Source organism: Capricornis sumatraensis, chromosome 21 (assembly GCF_032405125.1).
Source record: "Capricornis sumatraensis isolate serow.1 chromosome 21, serow.2, whole genome shotgun sequence".
Classification (NCBI taxonomy): domain Eukaryota; kingdom Metazoa; phylum Chordata; class Mammalia; order Artiodactyla; family Bovidae; genus Capricornis; species Capricornis sumatraensis.
Window position 1 is genome coordinate 36,044,575 of NC_091089.1, and position 22,881 is coordinate 36,067,455.

Below are 22,881 nucleotides of genomic sequence, written 5' to 3' on the forward strand. Positions count from 1 at the left end.
GCAGCTACTGAGCCCACTTGTTGTGGCTGTTGAAGCCCGCCTGCCCTGGAGCCTGTGCTCCGCAACAAGAGAAGCCGCTGCAGTGAGAAGCCCGCATACTTCAGCTAAAGAGTAGCTCCTGCTCACCCCAACTGGAGAAAAGGCCGAGCAGCAGTGAAGACTCAGCGTACCCAGAAATAAATGAACAAAATTATTTCTTAACCCTCAACCCTGGCCCGCCCCACCATGACATCCTAGGTGGCTCTAGGGAAATTGTGGTCAGCCAAACCTGGTTTGAAAAGCAGTGCCTTACCATCTCTCTGCATCTTAGTTTTCTCATCTGTGTAACAAAGGGAAATCCTCTGCTTCAGAGCAGAATGTTGTGCATTGTGACAGGCCAACATTCAACTGAAACAACTGGGCGAAAAACAAATCAACTGCAAAATATCATATTTTTAAAGAAATCAGAGACCTGTGAAGGCAATGAGAACCAAATTAGATATATTTCCAGAGAAGGAAGAACCCTGCCTAGGTATACTAAGTAACACAGGTTATTGTTTTTCCCAGAGTGGGGTTGGAGGGTGAAGGATAATTGCTGATTCTGGGTGTGGCCTAAGGATCTGACTTGATCCAAGAAGAGGAAATATTCTGTGGGAAGGAGAAACTAGCAGATCTTTTGGCAGTCGTGTGGAACTGGCTTGATGGGTTGGAAAGGAGAGGAGCCCCAAAGGCAAGTCCAGTATTCCCATGAGAAATTTGCTGAGCCTGGGGCAGTTCTGGGGGATGCAGGCTCGCCCAGGAAGGCAAAGCAAAAGCTCATAATATCGGGGGTACTAGGAAACAAGTTCTGCTTTTGTTTTTGTTTTTGTTTTTGCAGCAGCAGCATTCAAACTTTTTTAGCTTTTATATTGGTGTATAGCCAATTAACAATGTTGTGGTAGTTTCAGGTGGACAGCAAAGGGACTCAGCCGTACACCTACCAGTATCCATTCTCCCCCAAACTTCCCTCCCATCCAGGCTGTCACATAACATTGGGCAGAGTTCCCTGTGCTATCCAGTAGGTCCCTGATGGTTATTCATTTTAAATATAGCAGTGTGTACATGTCCATCCCAAACTCCCTAACTGTTCCTTCCCCTCATCCCTGGCAACCATAAGTTGCTTCTCTAAGAGAGACAAAATCTTGCTAGAAGGGGGAGGCTGAAGCAAGTATATGATGAGTCTTCACCTAAAGACTGTTGCCAGATTTTGAAACTACATGGGATGAGAAGCTAAAAAGCGAAGGTCAAAATTTTTGAAAGGCAGAACTTACAGGAATGAGAAGACAGACGAAGTTCTTAAGCATAAGTCTTGGAGGGCCACGCCTGAAGGCCTAGATAAAGAAGAGGTGAATTAAGCCTTACTAGAGCTACAGCCCATCTGATTCACTCATCCCTGATTATAGTTCCTTTATACACAGTGTTTGACATATAAAGTTGTAGAGGACTTCTCTGATGATCCAGTGGTTAAGACACCATGCTTCCACTGCAAGGGCACAGGTTTGATCCCCAGTCAGAGAAGTTCTGGATGCCACTTGGTATGGTCAAAAAATAAATAAATAAAAAATCAAGGTTGTAGACATGTGAAGAGGCAGGAACACTGACTGATAAGTGAAAACAATACTAAGAATGTAAACACAAAGGATCTGGATTTTAGAGCTAGTGATAACTTAAAGTGACTATGAAGAATATGCTAAAGAAAATTGAGGAAATTATGAATTAAATGAATTTCATTATAAAATTGGAATCTGTAAAAAAAATCAAAGTTATTACTGAACTGAAAAATTAGATGTCAAATTAATAACTTAATGGATGGACTTAAGAACATATTGGACTTAGTGTTACAGAGAGAAAAAATTCGGAAGTACAAAAAAAAGCATAAGAGACATGGAGGAAATTCTCAAAGTCTTCAGTTCAGTTGCTCAGTCATGTCCGACTCTTTGCGACCCCATGAACTGCACCACGCCAGGCCTCCCTGTCCATCACCAACTCCGGAGTCCACCCAAACCCATGTCCATTGAGTCGGTGATGCCATTCAACCATCTCATCCTCTGTCGTCCCCTTCTACTCCTGCCCTCAGTCTTTCCCGGCACCAGGGTCTTTTCAAATGAGTCAGCTCTTCGCATCAGGTGGCCAAAGTATTGAAGTTTCAGCTTCAACATCAGTCCTTCCAATGAACACCCAGGACTGATCTCCTTCAGGATGGACTGGTTGGATCTCCTTGCAGTCCAAGGGACTCTCAAGAGTCTTCTCCAACACCACAGTTCAAAAGCATCAATTCTTCAGTGCTCAGCTTTCTTTATAGTCCAACTCTCACATCCATACATGACCACAGGAAAAACCATAGCCTTGGCTAGACGGACCTTTGTTGACAAAGTAATGTCTCTGCTTTTGAATATGCTATCTAGGTTGGTCATAACTTTCCTTCCAAGGAGTAAGTGGCTTTTAATTTCATGGCTGCAGTCACCATCTGCAGTGATTTTGAAGCCCAGAAAAATAAAGCCAGCCACTGTTTCCACTGTTTCCCTGTCTATTTGCTGTGAAGTGATGGGACCAGATGCCATGATCTTAGTTTACTGAATGTTGAGCTTTCAGCCAACTTTTTTCACTCTCCTCTTTCACTTTCATCAAGAGGCTCTTTAGTTCTTCTTCATTTTCTGCCATAAGGGTGGTGTCATCTGCATATCTGAGGTTGTTGATATTTCTCCTGGCAATCTTGATTCCAGCTTGTGCTTCTTCCAGCCCAGTGTTTCTCATGATGTACTCTGCATATAAGTTAAATAAGCAGGGTGACAATGTACAGCCTTGATGTACTCCTTTTCCTATTTGGAACCAGTCTGTTGTACCATGTCCAGTTCTAACTGTTGCTTCCTGACCTGCATCCAGGTTTCTCAAGAGGCAGGTCAGGTGGTCTGGTATTCCCGTCTCTTTCAGAATTTTCCACAGTTTATTGTGATCCACACAGTCGAAGGCTTTGGCATAGTCAAGAAAGCAGAAATAGATGTTTTTCTGGAACTCTCTTGCTTTTTCCATGATCCAGTAGATGTTGGCAATTTGACCTCTGGTTCCTCTGCCTTTTCTAAAACCAGCTTGAACATCTGGAAGTTCACGGTTCATGTATTGCTGAATCCGGGCTTGGAAAATTTTGAGCATTACTTTACTAGCGTGTGAGATGAGTGCAATTGAGCAGTAGTTTGAGCATTCTTTGGCATTACCTTTCTTTGGGATTGGAATGAAAACTGACCTTTTCCAGTCCTGTGGCCACGGCTGAGTTTTCCAAATTTGCTGGCATATTGAGTGCAGCACTTTCACAGCATTATCTTTCAGGATTTGAAATAGCTCAACTGGAATTCCATCACCTCCACTAGCTTTGTTTGTAGTGATGCTTCCTAAGGCCCACTTGACTTCGCATTCCAGGATGTCTGGCTCTAGGTGAATGGTCACACCATTGTGATTATCTGGCCTTGAGAATCCCGTAAACCACTTTACTTCTCAAAGTCTAATATATAGGTAATTGGAGTTCTAGAAGGTGAGGAGGGAAGCAATGTATGAAAGAATAATGGCTGTGAATTTTCTAACACTGCTGAAAGACATCAGCCCACAGTTTCAAGAATCTTACCAAACCCCAAACAAAAAATACAAAGAAAAGTAAGTATCAGGACTTCCCTGGTGGTCCAGTGGCTAAAACTCCACATTCCCAATGCAGCGGGACTGCGTTTGATCCCTGGTCAGGGAACTAGATCGCACATGCAGCTACTAAGACCCAGGACAACCAAATATGTAAATAAATATTTAGGAAAAAAGAAAAGTAAGTATCTTTAGGCATATCCTAGTTAAACTGTTGAAAACCAAAGATAGAGAAAATCTTAAAATCAACCAGAGGAAAAAGACACCTTAAATTTAAAAAGTAAGTGACTTTTCAACTGAAACTATGAATACCAACAGACATGGAATGACATCTTTAAAGTGTTGAAATTTAAGGGAGAAATTAGATAATCTGAATACGCTATTCCTTTATTCTTACTTTTTATTTGTTTATTTTTATTTATTTGGCTGCTCTGGCTTTTAGTTGCAGTATGTGGGATCTAATTCCCTGACAAGGGATCGAACCTAGGCCCCCTGCATTGGGAGCTCGGAGTCTTAGCCACTGGACCACCAGGGAAATCCCCAGTGTTGTTTTCAATACCTGGAAAAATGGTGGTGAATTGTATATTTTAATGAGGTGATACCAGACACTGTTAATAGCTGTGCCTGGAGTTTAGCATGATTTGTCTGTCATTAATAATTATACTGATCCTGGAATAAATCACAGGACTGATATTAAATTAATTCAGTATTTTAAAAACAGCAACCAGAGTTGTCAGATTTAGCTGTGGTTTCTGTCTAATGGATTTGGAATAGTTTCTTTGGTCCTAGGCGAAAAAGAGAGCCTGCTCTCAGATTATACATTTTTGTTAGATTTACTCTTGAACCTAAAAGACAGGCACGGCTGGGAACATTCATACGTGAATCTGTGTCACAGATGGACTCCAGGACGGTCTGACACGTGTCTGCAGCGTGTGAGAAAGCTGGAGTCCGCCTGTCTCTGGAGATGGGACAGCACCATCTGCACAGTGTTAGAGCTGAACAGTATGGAGCAGAATTCCTCACAGTTTAGTGTGCATGCGTCTCACCAGGGGAGGAAGGGCTGTTCCCTTGTAGAGGGTGCTCAGGCAGTCTGGAGTGGGGCCCGAGATCCGGCCTTTCCTCCAGGCTCCCAGATGGTGTCGATGGTAAAGGCGTCGAAGACAGCTGTTCTTCTTTCTGCCCACCACTTTCCCTACCTTCCTCCAGAGAAATGTTCCTTCCTCCATTCCCACCATGAAGTTCAAGGGTAAGCTTCCATGTTCTTACCTTACTCTGTTTCCCAGGCCATAGTCAGGTGGTTTAGGGACCAATCAGAATCTTCTCTGGCATTTTTAAACTTGGAACCAGAGAGCCAAGATCTCAGATCTTCTCAATGGAGATAATTGGTCTAAGAAGCACAGATGAGGGACCAAGGGTTTGTCTTCATGGTTCTCAGGTCTGGGTTCCAGTGGTCCCTAATATATGAAAATTGATTTGAAAATCAACATCGTGACCTTTGGGGTTATGTTAGCAGCTCTGATGATTGAGTGTATTTGCATAAAATGTTTCAGGCACTTACCATAAGCAAGTCTCTGTTGCTGGGCCCCGAACATAAGAAAATGAATAGCTCACATCCTGGTTGGGGAGACTACCATTTCAGTAGAATTTGGCATGTGCAGTGATAATGGGTTATGGAAGCCCCTAGAAGCTCCTGATCCACTCGGATCTGTGAATGGCAGTCAGGGTCAGGAAAAGATTTCTAGAAATGTATTTTCAAAAGGTGAGTAGGAATTGTTTGAGGAAGTTTATGAAACTATTCTAAGTGGAGAGAACTTGCTGGGCAAAGGCAAGAGATGGGATACAACAGTGTTTGAAAAACTATAACCTATTTATGTGGGAGGTGCCTGGCTGAAACTTGGGGCAGTTATGGTGAAGGGCCTCATACATGTTCTGACGTGGTCACGTTTTGCTTAAGTCATATGTATTTCAACAGACAACAACAACATCAAAACAATAGTAAACAATAAAGCTAAATTTCTGATTCTCTTCCAAATCCTTGACTCTGGCAGGTTCCACTAACAACTGCTCCTCTTTATTTTCCTTTAAACAAACAGGAAATTTGTCTCGGGATCGAAATGAATGTTTAAAAGACAAACCTGATCTGCTTAAAATACCAAAATCTGTTTAAAGAACACAGAGGTTGTGACATTCGTTGACAAAGCCAGGAAGTTCAAAGCCCCGCCGTTGACACAATGTATTGAGTTCTGCTGTTGTTGGCAGCCCAGACTGCGGCAGGTCCTGGTGTTTGTCATTCAGGTCTGCATGTGTGCAAGGGAGACATTCCTGAGACCACAGGACTCTTTCTTCTTTGGGGAAACATTTGTATTTTTTAAAATGCTGTTCGAGCGCAAGAACAATAATTGGCAGTAATGGCTGCTACTCCCATCTCTTGAATGGCAAGTCCCAAGAGTAACTTGGAGTCTTTCTCATGAGCAGATTTTAGCCATTTTAAAGGTTAAAAAAAAAAAAAAGTTTATGCTTTTACTGACATCCATCTCCAGAATTTTTTCATCAACCTAAATTGAAACTCTGTACCCATTAAATGCTAACTTCCCACTCCTGTCCTTCTCAGACTCTGGTAAAATTCATTCTGCTTTCTACCTTTATGAGTTCAGCTGTTCTAAGTACCTCATATAAGTGGAATCATACAGTCCTTATCTGTGTCTGGTTGATTTCACTGAGCTTAATGTCTACCAGGTTTACTCATGTTGTAGCATATGTCAAAATTTCCTTTCTCTTTAAGGCTGAAAAACATTCCATTGTACATATATACCAGGTTTAACTTACTCATTCATCCCTTGATGGACACTTGGGTTGCTTCCAGATTTTAGCTATTGTGAATAACGCTGCTGCAAACATGGGTTTGCAGATATTTGGGTCCCGGCTTTTAGTGGGTTCTTATTTTCGAAAAGGCTATATGGAGCTCCCTTGGGTCTTCTGTGGCTGTGAGAGGAAGCTGACCTGGGGGTCAGAGCCTGGGCTCCATGGCTCCCTGACATGAAGTTGCCAGGCCCTGGAGTCCAATCACACACTGTCTCTGGGTCAGTTTCCCCACCTCTGAGCTTAGGGGGTTGATTGCACCTCTCAAGTTCTGCCCTCAGGTGTATGTGCGTGGGACACTCAGTACCCAGACCTGCATAGTCAGCTATTCCTGGTTTCTATTTGTTCCTCAGTGGAATTAGAAGTGAAGTGGACTCTTGGCACAAGCAGATTTATCATTCACACTTTCCAGTGTTTTTGAGCAGCCCTGAAGCCCCATGGCATATGGAAAGCTGTCAATTTGCTGAGGCATGAATTTGAAGTTCATACAGGGTGAGGTCGGTGTGTGGGTAAGTTGGGCTGGCCACCTGCCCAGTGTCCGCCCCTCAGTGAAGTGTGACCGGCTGCTATTCATCTCTTATACAGTGACTTTTGTGAAGTGGTCGAACTTCGGTGACCGTGTGTGTCCACACACACACACACACACACACACACGTGGGATGGGGCAGGAGGCGGGGAGAATGAGAAAAGAGAGCTGCTTTAAAAAGAGAGCTGATGCTTGGGGCTGGTTATGGAAGTAAAGAAAGCAGAGAAGGGATCTCCCTGGCCGTCCAATGGTTAAGACATCACCTTCCAATGCAGGGGGTAAGGGTTCAGTCCCTGGCTGAAGAGCTGAGATCCCACATACCTTGTGGCCAACAAAATAAAACATAAAAAACAAAAGCGATATTGTCAGATTCAATGCATGTGAGCACATTGTCGCTTCAGTAGTATCCAACTCTTTGCAGCCCCATGGACAGTAGCCCGCCAGGCTCCCTTGTCCATGGGATTCTCCTGGCAAGAATACTGAAGTGGCTTGCCATGCCCTCCTCGAAGGGATCTTCCTGACCCAGGGATCGAACCCATGTCTCTTACATCTCCTGCATTGACAGGTGGGTTCTTTATCACTAGCACCACCTGGGAAGCCCACAGATTCAATAAAGACTTTTAAAAAATGGTTCACATTACCAAAAAAAAAAGAAGTCTAAAAAACAAAACCAAACCCAGATAGCAGAGAAGCCTAAGGAACTAAGGGTCCTTCTGGAAATAGATTAAAAAATGGCCCATCTAACTCCCCAGAAGTGCTATAGAACAAACAAGGTCACTTTAAATTCCATACAGAAATAAGACAGATCTCTTTGTGAGATTTCACTGAGTGTCTCAGCCAGCAGAAAATTTGCTCCACGAGAGGGGAAAATATAGAGATGTTTGAAAGAGGGGCCCAGGAGAAAGGCAAGAGACCATGCAAACGTTTCCAGGAAGCAGCAGATGGAAAGGCACCGGTCTGGCTACTAAACCAACCTTATTTTCAAGTCAGAACTGGTTTGAAAATTTTCAGAGGTGTTTTTCTTGGCAAAAGGTGCGGTTAATAGGAACAAGCAGGCCAGCTGTCTATTTCACGGCAGACAAGATTCCTTCTGAGCTAAAAGAAACCTGCAGAGGGCTAGAGACGTAAGATCTTGGCTGTGACTGTTGCAGGACATGTGGGAGGTGACAGTGTCACAGAGGAGACTGAAGGTCATATGGAAAAAGCCACTGGAAGGACTTCCCTGGTGGTCCATTGGCTAAGACTCCAAGCTCCCAAGGCAGGGGGCCCCGGTTCCATCCCTGGTCAGGGAACTAGATCTGACATGCCACAACTAGGAGCTGGCACCATCAAATAAATAAAAATATTTTTTTAAAAAGCCATTAGAGAAGCCACTCAGAGCAGGCCATGTATGTGTATGTATATCCAGTTATGGTGTGCAAGTGAAATATATACAGTTACATTTGCCAACTTTATTGAGGAATAAAGTTGGCAAAAAAAAAAAAAAAAAGACAAGAGCTGGTAAAAAGGGTAAAGGAGATGAAGATAATGGTGAAGAGTTAAGAAAGGCTTCAGAAATTTCGCTGTCGCTAACCTCCCTCAGTACCACAGAGGCTTTTTCAGCAATCCCAAGAAATAAATCTCGGCTGGCACTCTCCCAGGAAATGTGCAGAAAGTTGCAAAAGTAAAGAGGGATTAATGAGATTAAGATTAACTTTGGTTGAGACTGAAGAAGAAAAGAGAAAAAATATGAGAAAATGATAAAGGAAGAATAAAAGGGAAGATGATAAAAATGGGCACAAATGAGATAGAATAATATTTCTACAGACTGCTGAATGTTAATGAATGGAAAACCTAGATGAAAAATATTTTTGGAAAAACTGAAAATAACAAACTTGAATCCAGGAGAAAGAGAGGATTTGATTAGGACAGTGGCCGTTAAAGGCCACCCCAATTAGGGCTTCCCTGGTGACTCCGATGTAAAGAATCTGCCTGCCATGCAGGAGACCTGGGTTTGGTCCCTCGGTCAGGAAGATCCCCTGGAGAAGGAAATGGCAACCCGCTCCAGTATTATTCCTGGGAAATCCCACAGACAGAGGAGCCTGATGGGCTACATCCATGGGGTCACAAAGAGTCGCACGCGAATGAGTGACTGACACTTTCACTTCTCACTTTCAACTAGAACCTCCAGGTCCAGGGGTGGTCAGGTCAGAGTGGAGACCCCAGTAAAGACCATCTTTATCTTTTACAGAAAAAGAGGCAGGGAGGCTGATGTATTAACTTATGTGGTTTGTATAACCTTGCTTCTCAAACTAGACAATCGCATTGCAAGATAATACATTTTAGGCCCACTTCGTTTATGACCATAGATGCAGAAGTCCTAAATAAAATGTCAAACAAGAAGAGGGGAGGATGGGGGAAGAAGAGGTACTCTTTGAGATAAAAGCTCTTTAAGATAAAAGCCAGCACTCCGTTTTCACTTTGAGAAATATTTCCTCTCGTCCTTTGCGTTTTGCTTTGCAGCTGTCTCTCTGACTTTGTTGTCACTTCTTTTTTGTTCCTGAAGACACCACAGGTTCTTTTTTGTTGTCAAGGTTTTTAGGTGCAGATCGATACAGGGAAGCAAATAGAAAGTGACCTTAAATGAATAAACTATTACAAGGGTTCTAAGATCTCACAAGGTTTCTATACTGAGAGTTCCAGGTTTATATTTACAGCCTTCTTTTTGAGATGGTAAATGAGTGAAGATGAGACTCATCAAACATACTGCCTCCTTCTTATTTTTTTAATTGTTGAAAAACATGTCTGGCTGCACTGGTTCTTCTTTGCAGCGTGGTCTTTCTCTAGCCATGGTGCACAGGCTCATTCATTGTGGTTGCATGGGCTTAGTTGCCCCACAACACATGGGACCTTCGTTCCCTGACCAGGAATCAAACCCATGTCCCCTGAATTGGAAGATGGATTCTTAAACACCATACTCCATACTCCCTTCTTCTGACCGTCTGCTTGCTGCCTTGTTCCCATCTTGGGGCCTGAAGAGGCCTCCAAGACAGGACATGACATCCCTTTGAGTGAGTTGGTAGTTGATATCTCTGAGGACACGCAGCCTGAGTGACCTGTCCTGATACAGCCTGCTTTTTACTTCTCATTGCAGAGAGGCAAGTTCTTTCAGTAACTTTCCTCACAGAAGCTGCTTTGCATTCCAGAGTGCAGAATCCTGGGAGAAAAAAAAAAAAATCTTACCTGAGCCGGCATTTCAGAGTTGGTCTTTGGTTCTCAAAACTTTTTGTGTTGACTTTTTAGAGGCATCTCGGGGGTCTGAGTCCCATCACTGCCACTTCTAAAAGGGTTTTTTTGGAATTTCTAGCGCTGAGAAATGTGGAGTAACTCTTTTCTCTCCTTTACCTCATGTATTCTGCTCAGTCACTGCTTCAGTCATGTCTGACTGTGTGTGACCCCATCGATCATAGACCATAAGGCTCCTCTGTCCATGGGATTTTCCAGCAAGAATACTGGAGTGGGTTGCCATGCCCTCCTTCAGGGGATCTTCTTGACCCAGGGATCAAATCCTCATCTCTTTTACCTCCTGCGTTGCAGATGGGTTCTTTACTGCTGAGCCGCCAGGGAAGCCCATTTACTGGCTCCTAAATGTTTGCAAATAATTAATGACGTCATTGCTCCGTCTCTTAGGAAGAACCTGGTTTCTCAGAATATGTGCATTGGGCCAGAAAGACAGGGACATTAGGACAGGGCGAGAAACAGTGCTGTTGGAGAAGGTGGGTCGGCATCTCGGTTTTTAGCTGGAGGATCTGGAAATGGGTGGATAGATACTTCTGACCTTGGGGGTTCTTGTTGTGCAGCTGAGACAAGATGGAAACAGGTATTCTTGCTCTGCCATTGCCCTGGAGAGAGAGGAGTGTGATTTTAGTTGTGTGCCTCCTCTTTTGAAAAATTTGGAAATTAAATGCTTCTTTGAAGATTCTCATCTCAAAACAGAAGAGGACTTAGCATTTTCTGTGAAACACCAGGGACTAGGATGTGTTGGGGTGGGGGGCGGGGAAGACAGAGTGGGAAGACATAGCTGATGTCTGGGATCTGCACTGCCACCAACTAATGGCTTTGGAGAAGGTCACCAAGGTCCTGCTGCGCTGATGACCTTTTGCTGAAATTGTTTCTGCAGGTGATCACGTCTGGCTTATCAATGTTGCTGTTTGATATAATTCTGACCAGGGAAACCATGGGATGGTAAGTCTTTAGCAGAGAAAGGAGAGGAAAATAAGTTCTTTGGTTTTCCTTGGGATACTAATATTTGCTCTCCAATGTTAGTGCGCATGTTTGGGGTGTATGTCCTATGGATATATAAATAAACATACATTCAGAAGAGTACTTATATCATGAATATTTTCACAAACTGAATATATTATATCTAGTACAGCCAGCATTCAGGAAGCAGAGCCTCACCAGGACACCTTTCAGCCACTCATCCACACAAGAGTAACCACTGTGGGTGAACCACTAATTATGTGTGTATATATAACTACAACTGTAACTATAAATATATAACTATAACTTTAACTGTGACTATAACTGTTTGTGTTTCTTCCTTTGATCCTTCAGTTCATTTTTCTCTTCAGCTCCAAACCATCCTCGTTTAGAATGCACTCACCCATTTGCTTAAAGACAGCACTGCTTCTCCCTCCCATATTTGAGCACAGACCTGAAGAAGTGGGGGAGTGAGCCCTGGGGACACTGGCCGGGGGGTAACAGAAATTGGAAAGGCCCTGAGGTGGGAGAGTGCTTTGTTTGCTCAAGGAGCAATGTGACCGGAGCAGCTTGCTGGGCGAGAGTGGTAGGAGATGAGGCTGGAGAGGTAGTAGGTGGTTGACCATGTGGGTTCTTAAAGGCCATTATAAGGGCTTGGCTTTACCATGAGTGGAGGCGGGGAGGAGTGATCCAAGGATTTTTGAGCAGAGCAGCCACACGCTCCTACTTTAAAATCACGTTCCCCGGTCTGCTGTGTGGAAGGTAAGGTGGTAGGGTTCTGCCCCTGAACCTTGTACACAGACTGCTGCTTGGCAACTGAGCACATTAAGACTTTGATCTACTCCAGCTTACTAATATTCAAACCAGTTGACATGATGATCACCAAGGGTCGTGGTTGTCATCTTCAGGGAGGGTGAAGGTGAGGTGGGGAATGATGGTGAGTTTAAACTGTTCGGACTGCTGTTGCTCCCCTCAATCAGTGGGCATGCCATTTTGGGGGCTATGTACTTCGGTAGGGCTTCCCAGGTGGCGCTAGTGGTAAAGAACCTGCCTGCCAAATGCAGGAGACTTTAGAGACTTGGGTTCGATCTCTGGATCAGGAAGATCCCCTGGAGGAGAGCATGGCAACCCACTCCAGTATTCTTGCCTGGAGAATCCCACCCTGGTGGGCCATCTTCCATAGGGTTGCAAAGAGTCGGACACAACTGAAGCGACTTGGCATGCACACTAATACTTAGGTATTTTATTTTATAATTTTTGGCTATGCTAGGTCTTGGTTGCTGCATGCAGGCTTAGTTGCCCCGTGGCATGTGGGATCTTAGTTCTGGGACCAGGGATCAAATCCATGTCTCCTGTATTGGAAGGCGGTTTCTTAACCTCCAGACCAACCAGGGAAGTCCTATACTTATATATATAAGTATAGATATATCTATATATATATCTATTAAATCTATATAGTAATGTATGCTATTTGCACCATAAGCAAGGGAATCAAAACTACCATAATAGGCAGCAAAATTGAAAGGCAGCTGGTGTAGGGTTAACTTAGGAAAAGGATGGAGAGTCATCAAGACTGTTGCTTAACAAGTTATAATAGAAATGTATCAAAAATGGATAAGCAGAAGGCAGAGATCATTTACCTAGTTTAAAATGACAATTCTTGGCCAGTTTCCAAACCCAAGTCAGTTCTCAGAATCAGAATCCATCAGCTGACGAGAAGATCAGTTCCTAATGAATAAAGATTCAGTAGGAGACATTTACGACAATACAGAAATGCAATGCATCCAGCAAAAAGTATAGATCCTCTGTTTCCATGGTCTCCACTTTCCAGAAGTCACACGAGTTTGGTCTGATGGTGAGGACAATGCACTGTTTGGCCAGGGAAGTCTGTGCGGAGGGAGGTGGGCTCTATTGTCTATAAAGTGAAACCACGCTGAGCGGTGCTTGTCGCGCTGAGCCTGCCGAGCCTCTCAATGACCCGGACATGGGTCAGTCCTTCCCAAGTCTTGACCCAGCTTGCCAGCTGCTGGCCTGATGACCCACAGCTTTCCTTTCCTGAGACCACAGCTACCTGCTATATGGCCTAAATCACTAATGCAGCACCTTAAGGAGAATAATTCATGTTGGTTCTCGCTACTTAGTTTCTTAACCTCTGTTTTAAAAATGAAAAACAAGCCTAGGTCCACTTGAAGTTATATAATGCTTATTTCCATTCCAGTTTGAATATGTTATTTGGCAATACCCGCCCCGACTCCCAGCACCAAGGATGGCACTCCAGAACTGAATTGCAGACAAGTTTTGGAGGTTTTTACATTTCTTTACCAGTATGATGAAAAGAAAAGCATTTTATTTAGTTTTGCTGAAATAAGGGATAGTCCTAGAAAATCCGTATCGTGTCTGACTCTTTTGCAACCCCATGAACTATAGCCTCCCAGGCTCCTCTCTCCCTGGAATTCTCCAGGCAAGAATACTGGAATGGGTTTCCATTTCCTTCTCTGGGGGATCTTTCTGACCCAGGGATCGAACCTGTGTCTCCTGCATGTGCAGGCGGATTCTTTACCACTGAGCTACCAGGGAAGCGCCTCTCTCGCTTGGTATGAGAGTAATCCTAAGGGTTGGCTTTCTTCACCACTTCCCCCAGTTTTTGCATTGGTTTCAACATTGGACCTGCAGAACTGTTACCTTTTGCTCCAAGGCCACAGTGCAGGTTGATGGGGCCACTACTAGGCCCCATGTGTCCAAGGCAGCCTCCTGCCCCCCAGGACAACTTGTAAATAATCCCCCATCTTGTGCTGTCATAGCCCCCCTGCCCCAACTCTCTCTCTCTCTCTCTCACACACACACACACACAAATGGTATCAAGTTTAAACATCAGTATGAGGTTCCTGCAAGATGAATGTGAGGGGCAGGACCAGGCTCTGGGAATACCATGATGAGGAAGTCCAAGAGGCAACTTTGCATCTCCTGTGGCTTTGGGCTGGAAGGGGTTTGTTCAATAAACAGATATTTTCTGGGACCCAGTATGTGTCAGGGCCAACTCTTGGATAAAAGTGAAAAGTCGCTGCCCCTGGGATGTCCGTAGTTACTTATCTTCCTGCCTGGTGTTAGTTGTTCAGTCATGTCTGACTCTTTGAGACCCCAAGGACTATAGCCCACCAGGCTCCTCTGTCCATGGGATTCTCCAGGCAAGAATACTGGAGTGGGTTGCCACCCCCTTCCCTTCTCCAGGGAGCAGGTCTGTATCTAAACCATCCACACTGACAGAAATGAATCTTTTTGCTCATGGCATTCTGTGAAAGTGGTTTTCAGCTTCTCTCAGGAGCCCCTAATGGGGCACTTCCTGCCCTAAGAAGAAAAATGGAAGGGAAAGAAAAGTTAAGAAATATTTCTGCACCATCCTCTTCCTCCTGCTCATAATCTCTTCTCTCCTTTTTAGTAATAACTAACCATTTATTGACCAACTACTATATTTCAGACATTTTCATATTAATATTATATATCTCATTAACTTTCACAGCAGCCCTCCAAGTTAGCCCCCATTTTAATTAAAAAAAATTTTTTTTGGCTGTGCATGGCATGTGGGATTTCTGTTCCCTGACCAGGGATCGAATCTGCACCCCTGCATTTGAAGCAAGGAGTCTTAACCACTGGACTGCCAGGGAAGTTCCCTAGTCCCGTTTTAAAGATAGAGAAGCTAAGGTTCAGACACTTAACTGTTTTTTTCCCCAAGATTTTAGAGCTACTAGGTGACTGGGAGAAAGGAAAGGAAGTATTAATTGGTCAGTCATGTCCGACTCTTTGTGACCCCGTGGACTGTAGCCCATCAGGCTTCTTTGTCCACAGGAGTCACCAGGCAAGAATACTGGAGTGAAGAGCCATTTCCTCCTCCAGGGGATCTTCCCAATCCAGGGATCGAACCTAGGTCTCTTGCATTGTAGGTGGATTCTTTACCATTTGAGGCAACCTCTAATGTTTCTCTTCCCACCAGTCTGATCATTTGTAAGGGGTATCTGGATGATTCGGCAGCAATACAGAAGGAGCATTACCTAAGACACATTGGCCCTATTTCTTGTTCAGAGACTGACACAGTGAACTAAGAATGTGCAGTGGAACATTTTTAGGAAAAGGATCTCACTGCCTTGGATTTTTAATACTATAAGTTATATTTCTGTGAATTAACAAAAAATATGTATTGAGTGACTGGTTGTATGCAAAGCATGTGGAAGTCATTAAGGAGCATAAGACACCATCCAGCCCTTGAGTTTTCAGGAGAAGAAGTCATAAAGATAATTTCTCAGGTAGGATAGTAACTTTTTTAAAATAAATATATATTTATATATTTGGCCGTGCCACTGCCGCACAGCATGTGTGAGCTTTCCCAACCAGGGATCAGACCTGTGCTCCCTGCATTGGGAGTGTGGAGTTTTTGTTGGTGGTGGTGGTTTTGTTTTTTGTTTTTAAGCCATTGGACCACCAGGGAAGTCTTGGATAGTAAGTATTTGTATGCACAGTGGGTGTGAAGAACAGAGGAGAGAGAGAGGCCAGGGTGATAGGGAGGGGCTTGAAACTGGACCTGATGCAGAAGGGAGAGGCTTAGCCAGGCTGTGGGTGGAGGAGGACTTGGTCCCTCTGGCCCTGGGAAGATAGGGAAGAACAGAGGGGCAAAAGGTGCCTATGGTGAGACTTAGCAATTTGGAACTAGAGCTGGGGCCGGGGGCGGGAGCTGACCCTACAGTCCCTCCTTCTCCCCCTCACCTGTCCTCCCGGGAAGGCAGAACCCAGATGGTGGGTTGACGTCCAGAAACCCAACCACCAAGGTATCCGGGTGCATCCTTGAGACTGTTCCCCCAGTTTCTATACCTTAACCTTCATCTAATATCATGGCATCTGGGCCCATCACTTTATGGAAAATAGATGGGGAAAAAAATAGAGTGACAGACTTTATTATCTTGGGCTCCAAAATCACTGTGCCTGGTGACAGCAGCCATGAAATTAAAAGATGCTTGCTCCTTGGAAGAAAAGCTATGACAAACCTAGACTGCATATTAAAACGAAGAGACATCACTTTGCTAACAAAGGTCCATATCATCAAAGGTATGGTTTTTCCAGTGGTCTTATATGGATGTGAGAGTTGGACCACAAAGAAGGCTGAGCGCCAAAGATTTGATGCTTTTGAACTGTGGTTCTGGTGAAGACTCTCGAGAGTCCCTAGGACAGCAAGAACATCAAACCAGTCAATCCTAAAGGAAATCAACCCTGAATATTCCTTGGAAGGACCAAAGATGCTAAAACTGAAGCTCTAATACTTTGGCCACCTGATGCGAAGAGCTGACTCATTGGAAAAGACCCTGGGAAAGACCAAAGGCAGGAGGAGAAGGGGGCTACAAAGGAATGAGATGGTTGGATGGCATCACTGATTCAATGGACATGAGTTTGAGAAAACTCTGGGAGATAGTGAAGGACAGGGAAGCTTGGTGTGCAGCAGTCCATGGGATCACAGAGAGTCAAATACAACTGAGTGACTGAACAACAACAGCAGCCTTTATAGTGACTATCTCAATTCTTGATGGCATTTTTTTTTTCAAATAATTCTCATTGACTATATTTTGTACATAATTTCAGAATGAACTCAGAAAAACAAACAAAAAAAACAAAACCCAGGTGTTGAACTGAGTGTAAGAAATAAGCATGAGATGCTCTGCAGTGGGGAGGACGTGCTTAGTCTGAAGGTTCCCACAGTCGTCTGTGGGAGCCGTGCCTACAGGCTGTCCCACATCCTGTGGACTTCATGGTATGCCCTGAACACGATGGAAAGAAGGGCTGTGTGTACCCAAGTCAAGGAAACAGCATGTGCGATCATTGCAAAAGGAACCTTGACTTTGGAATTTCCTGATTCTTGAGAACTCTTGAGTTTAAGGATGGTGTGTTTTCAGCCTCAAAGAATTTTCCGACCACAAAGTGAACCACCAGAAGAGGAGTGTCAGACTGTGTGTCAGATTTCCTGTCTTTTGCACAGGGCTGGTCTGCACTGTCCGTAGACTGGGTGTGTTCAAGCTGTGACTGGGTGACCGGCTAATCGGATCCTGGGCAGAAATCCATGGCCCATCTCTGCCCTGTGGGAACCTAGACTGATCAGGAGTCACAAAAGGCTGTTTGGTTTGGACCGACTATGTTTGTCTGCATAGTTATCATTTCTTTTTTTTTTTCCCTTTGATTTTCAATTTTCAAATTATTCAACATTTAGAAATCAGGTGGTTTCTCTGTAAAAGTCCAGATCTCCAGATTCTTTCAAAAATATGGAGCAGCTTAAGTTGGGCTTGCACGCCCACATGGCAGCAGTTGCTGGAGTGGGTGGAGGTGAGTAGAAGCTGTACAGCCACCCCTCTGCAGTCCAGCGGAGGCTAAGGACCCTGTATCCACTGACACCCTCACCTCCATTGCTTGTATGTTCATTCATTCTACCAGAAGTGCTTACTGGGTTCTGTAGACACAGTTCAAGACCCCAGTGAGGTCACCATCTAGGAGACCAGGGTACATGTCATTGTCCATCTTTTTGGATGGGCAGCAGCTTAGATGCACAAAATAGCTCATTGTCTGAAGGTTTTTCACCCTCAGTGCTGTTGACCTCTTTGCTGTGAGGGGCCGTCCTGTACCACATAGAATTTTTAGCAGCAAGCCTAAGCCCCACCTCACCAGGTGCCAGTAACGCCCCCTCAATTCCAACAACCAAAAAACATGTCCAGGCTTTGCCAAAGGTCTTCTCATTGGCAGAATCACCACAGTTGGGAATCACGGATCTAAAGGTTTGTGGTGATTCGTGGAGAAAATGCCATTTGAAATTTCAGCAAGATCTTAAAGAACTTATCTCGTCACTAGAGATTTGAGTCAGCTCCAGGCTCAGGTCCTTGGCAGCCCCTGCCTCCCCAACTATGTGCCTCCATCAGCAGGTACCACACTTCCTGCCTGCCTGCTGCCTGAAGATCCTCCCGGAAAGGGCTGTTTCATTCACCTTTCCATCTCTCTGTCTGGCACTGTTAGCTCAATCAATGGCTCCTGTACTCAAGAAAAAGGATAAACCCACACCCCCAACGTCGGTCAACTTTTAAAGCCTTTAATTAAAAGCAACTGCTCTTGTCCAGCTATCTTATCTTCTTTTTAATGATAAAAGCCCAGCATTTTAATATCTATTGCAAGCTCGGTAATTTAAATATCCAGATTCATATTTAGTTATTTGTTTTTAAATTAACAACATTCTAGGTTATGTACCAATATGAATTCCCAGTATTCCAAAATTTTGGCAAAGGGAATTCAACCCATTCAAAAAAAAAAAAAAAAAATCTGAACTGGGAGTGGTGTTTCTGTTGCGTAGAATTATTAATAGTTGTTGGTGCTTCCTCTTTGAATACTCTTTAGATGAGGAGAGTCGCTTTTCCCTGTGAAATAGTTTAAGTACAAGGAGAGAAAGGAATCACCAAAACACAGCCTCTTTGTAGGATTTGGTGATCAGCTTCTCATTTTTGCCCATCATTCACTGGGCTTGCTATTGACCCTGGGTTACAAACATGGTGGTCACTTCAACTTGATCCTAGTCTCAACCTCACCTTTAGAGAATGGTCTTATATCATCTCTGAGTAAAGATGTCTTTGCCTTTAGTTTTAGGGGAATGCTTAGAGACTGCCTAAGTCTATTTGTAGAAGAGTGAATTTCGGAGTGAAGAAAGAACTTCCTCCAACATACCCCAAAGTGCAGCTAGGATCACAGTGTCTGCAGTTTTTTAGCGGAATTAAGAATCTGAAACCTCTTCTTTAAAATGCTGAGAAAGCTCTTCTGAATAACTACAGTCATTATCTTTCCACACAGAATAATTAATCAGATTGTGAATTGTCACAGAGCAAGTCCCCAAGGGAGCGGTGCATTTATTTTGGTGAGGAAAAGAGAAAAAAATAGTTTGGAATCCAGATGGGAAAGTGGGGAGCAGGTATAAGAATTCCATCACTCACTGAGCAATTATTTATTGGGTGTTGTGTTAAGTGCTAGGCCTACAGCTGAGAAAAGGATACAGTCTCTGTCCTCAGTCTGGAAAGTTCCATAGGAATTCATTGAATCACCACAATAATAAATGTAAGTTCGAGATGGGGCCTTTGGCTCCTGATCAGAGAGAAGAGAAAGAGTGGAGAGATGCTGAAAATAAATAACCCCCTGGAAGAGAATTGAGTGATGACTATTTCTGGCTGGCTCTGCAGTCTGAATGTTTATGCCTTCGTTACATGAAGTTTGTTCATTTCAGGAATGATGGGGATTACAAGATTTGCAAACAGTTCAGTAAAGCTCTGACTTAAACAGCTGTAATGCTATTAAGATTCCTGCACCCCGTGTCAGCGTCTCCCGCTGTTTAGAAAACAGCATCAAAGCTCACCTCCCTGGCGCTCTTAAGGGTAAACGGAGCCAGGTTTGTTTTCATGTCAGCATTCTCTAAAGCTGCTCGGTGTTTTATTAAATCGCTAAACCAAGGGATGCAATGCAAGGTTATTACACTGTAGCATTGTTCTGAGGCTGGGGGAGGGAGGGTGGCAAAGAGCCAGCCGAAACCCTGTTCTCCCCGGTGATTAAGGAAGATTAGTGGAAATGATTGACCCCCTGTTACATTTGCAGAAATAAAACTCTTCCCAAGTCGGAGTTCTGTACTGATCTCGCATCAGGTCACGGTGACTCTGTGCTCATCCAGGGATTTAAGAAGACGGTGTGTGTGTTCTTGAAGGAATGCAGAAGGAAACAGCAGATCGGCTTAGAAGGCAAAACTGGGTCTTTAGAGGTGAGCCTGTGTGCAGAACAGGCTTTCCAGGTGGCTCAATGGTAAAGAATCTGCCTGCCAATGCAGGAGACGAAAGAGGCGTGAGTTCAATCCCTGAATTAGGAAGATCTTCCCTGGCGGAGGAAATGGTGATTTTGCCATTTCATTTCATTTTCAGTATTCTTGCCTGGAAAATTCCATGGACAGAGGAGCCTGGTGGGCTACAGCCCATGGGGTTGCAAAGAGTTCAGACACGACAGCACACATGCATTGTGTACAGAACAAGTGGCTTCCCCTTCCTGGGTCCTTCTTCATCCAAAAGAAGAAGTGATAGAACCTACCAGCATCTAGGTCTGTCCCCAAACTACGCCAGGGACAAGTCCAATGGGGTTGTATTTAAAAATACAGTCTTTTGGAACTTGGTCCCCAGTTTCTCCCAGAAGCAATGCTATAAATGATGAGTATAGATCTAGGAAAGTCCTCTGAAATCTGTTTGGTTTGTAGCAAACTTCAGCTACATTATTATGAATTCAGTGTGTGTTAGAGAGAATTCATTGACTTATTGTCACTGTTTGTAATACTTCTGATTGGGGAACTAAGATCCCACATGCCATGTGGTGCAGCCAAAAAAAAAAAAAAACCCAAAAAACAAGAAACACCTGAGCACCGTTTGAACTCGGCATATTGTTTTCCTGTTCCCACTTAGTTCACTCCTTTATTGGAAATGGTTCATGGTAGATGTTATCTTTAGGTCACAGTCACCGCCATAGGTGACTTTTTTCAGTGAGAACAGAATATACACGGCCTAAGTGTATCTCATACATTTTATGCCTTAGACACATGTTAGGACTGTGGAGGTGCCACTACCCAAGTATGAGTGTGTTGTGTGTGGCTATGCATGAGGAGTGTGTATATAGGAAGAGTGCGATGCTGGGGGTTAAATGGAGAAAAAAGGAAGAAGAAGGCATCAGAAGGGCTGTTGGCACCTCTGAACAAAAGCACTTCATCCTCAGGGACCCCCATCACAAGCCTTTACTCATGGCCCAGCCCAGGCCTCAGAGGTGCTTTGAGGGAAGAATGATGGGGGCTTCAGACAGACACTAGAGTGTCTAGTGAGAAGTTTAAAATACAAAATGTGCAAACCTTTGAATGTGTTACATTTTAGGCGTGTAAAATCCACCTCTTTCTCAGTCTTCCATTCTGCTACTTTTCATTTTCACTGTCCATAGATCTTTCTGCTCTTGTGGGAAATTCTTGAGTCTCCATTTGTATTTTGTCTTTAAATGTTCTGTTAGTCTAAATGAAATAAAAGGACATAGAGACTGTCAGCAATCATAGCATTATGGATACATGCATGGTTTCTTATCCATCACTGTAGCAAAATGCACCAGTGGGAAGCCCTCCTCCTATGTTTGGGCCAGAGAGCAGTAAGGAAGTGCAGTCAGCATCACATGGTCAGGATGGTTGGGACACGTCACCTTTCTCCCTGAGGGACAGCTGAGGTTTACCCTGGACGGCTGGGCAGTCCGGGACCTGACTTGAAGTCAGGCAGTGTGGGCAGGGGACAGGATGCTCAGCTGCATGATGAGGGAGCATCACTTGTCCTGGGGTAGGTGGACACCGGGCAGCTCCACAGGTCCACAGCCTCTAGGCTCCAGAGAGGGCAAAGCTGACCTCTTGCTGTTTCTCGCAGCCTCCTGCTCGGCGGATTTGGAGAGGCCTTGCTGATTTTCTCAGAGCGGAAGGGCTCCTAAACCCGGGAAAAGTGGATCCCAGGCTGTAGTGGAGAACACCACTCTGTCCAGGTGATAGAAAGAGGAAAGCGAGGATGGAGAGGCGCTACTGCTCGCTGCGGCAAGGAGAACTCTCTTTCTGGGGTCTCTAGGATGCTTCAGGGAGTGAGTGGACTGTGTCGAGAGGCTCCCCAGGTCCAGCTGATAAGCCCCGCGCGCAAGTGTGCAGAGAGAGATGCAGGGTTTCACCCGTATGGGGATGGCTCCGCCTTCCTGGATTGCTGCGCATGCTCCTTATTAAACACCCTTCAGCAAGCAAGCTTTCACTGCTGGGTAGTGGAGGTATTGTATCGTATTTTTGGCTTTGTTTTGTAATTTCACAACCTTGAAGTCTTCTCTGAGGATGTCCTTTCCTTGCTGTCAGGTTGGCTTGCCTCAAACCCACACTCACTCACTTAGGGGCACACAGAGAATTCCATGAGGGGGCTTCCCCTGGAGGCCGAGTTGGGGGGCAAATGGGAGTCCTAGGCCAAGTAAGACACCAGCAAGGACACTGTTTCTCTCCAGCACTGAAGACTTTCTGTGGTTGTGTGTTGTGTTGAATTCTGAACACCCTTTTGGGCCCACCATCAGGTTAAATTGGTACTGATGATTACCCAAGGGTAATGATTACCACTGATGAATAAGCACTGATGGATGAAACAAACATAAGTATGTAAACACACACATATTTTTATTCATAACCCATGTAATTCCCTGATAGAGTTTTCAAATCATTGGAACCTGAAATATATTTTTCAGGCCAGATTACAAATGTAAAACTCTAAATCTTGCCTTTATGGGAGTCCAAAGAAATGAATTTGCATGGAATGGTCATTTGATTCTGAACTTTGATGGTGGTTTAAGAAAATAATGTCTAACTGTAAATATTCCGGCTCATAAGAGGTTTTCTGAATACATTATACTCTGCTAGGTGTCAGTTTTGGTCATTTTGAGATGTCAGAGGTAGTGAAGTCCAGAGAGTCCTGTCTGGGCCGGATCCAGGCATTGCAGGATTGGACACTCATGTCAGTAACGAAGGACCATCT

At 44.3% G+C, this 22,881-nt stretch overlaps 1 protein-coding gene across 1 annotated transcript in view; it reads left to right on the forward strand.

The window, feature by feature from the left end:
• TMEM241 (transmembrane protein 241) overlaps positions 1-21,973 on the forward strand; it is a 113,650-nt gene extending 91,677 nt beyond the window's left edge. The window contains exons 14-15 of the mRNA XM_068993918.1: positions 11,187-11,251; positions 21,754-21,973. Of these exons, the coding sequence (XP_068850019.1) occupies positions 11,187-11,251; positions 21,754-21,814 (126 nt within the window). The 3' untranslated portion in view covers positions 21,815-21,973. The remainder of the gene's footprint in view (positions 1-11,186; positions 11,252-21,753) is intronic.
• The last annotated feature ends 908 nt before the right edge of the window (positions 21,974-22,881 follow it).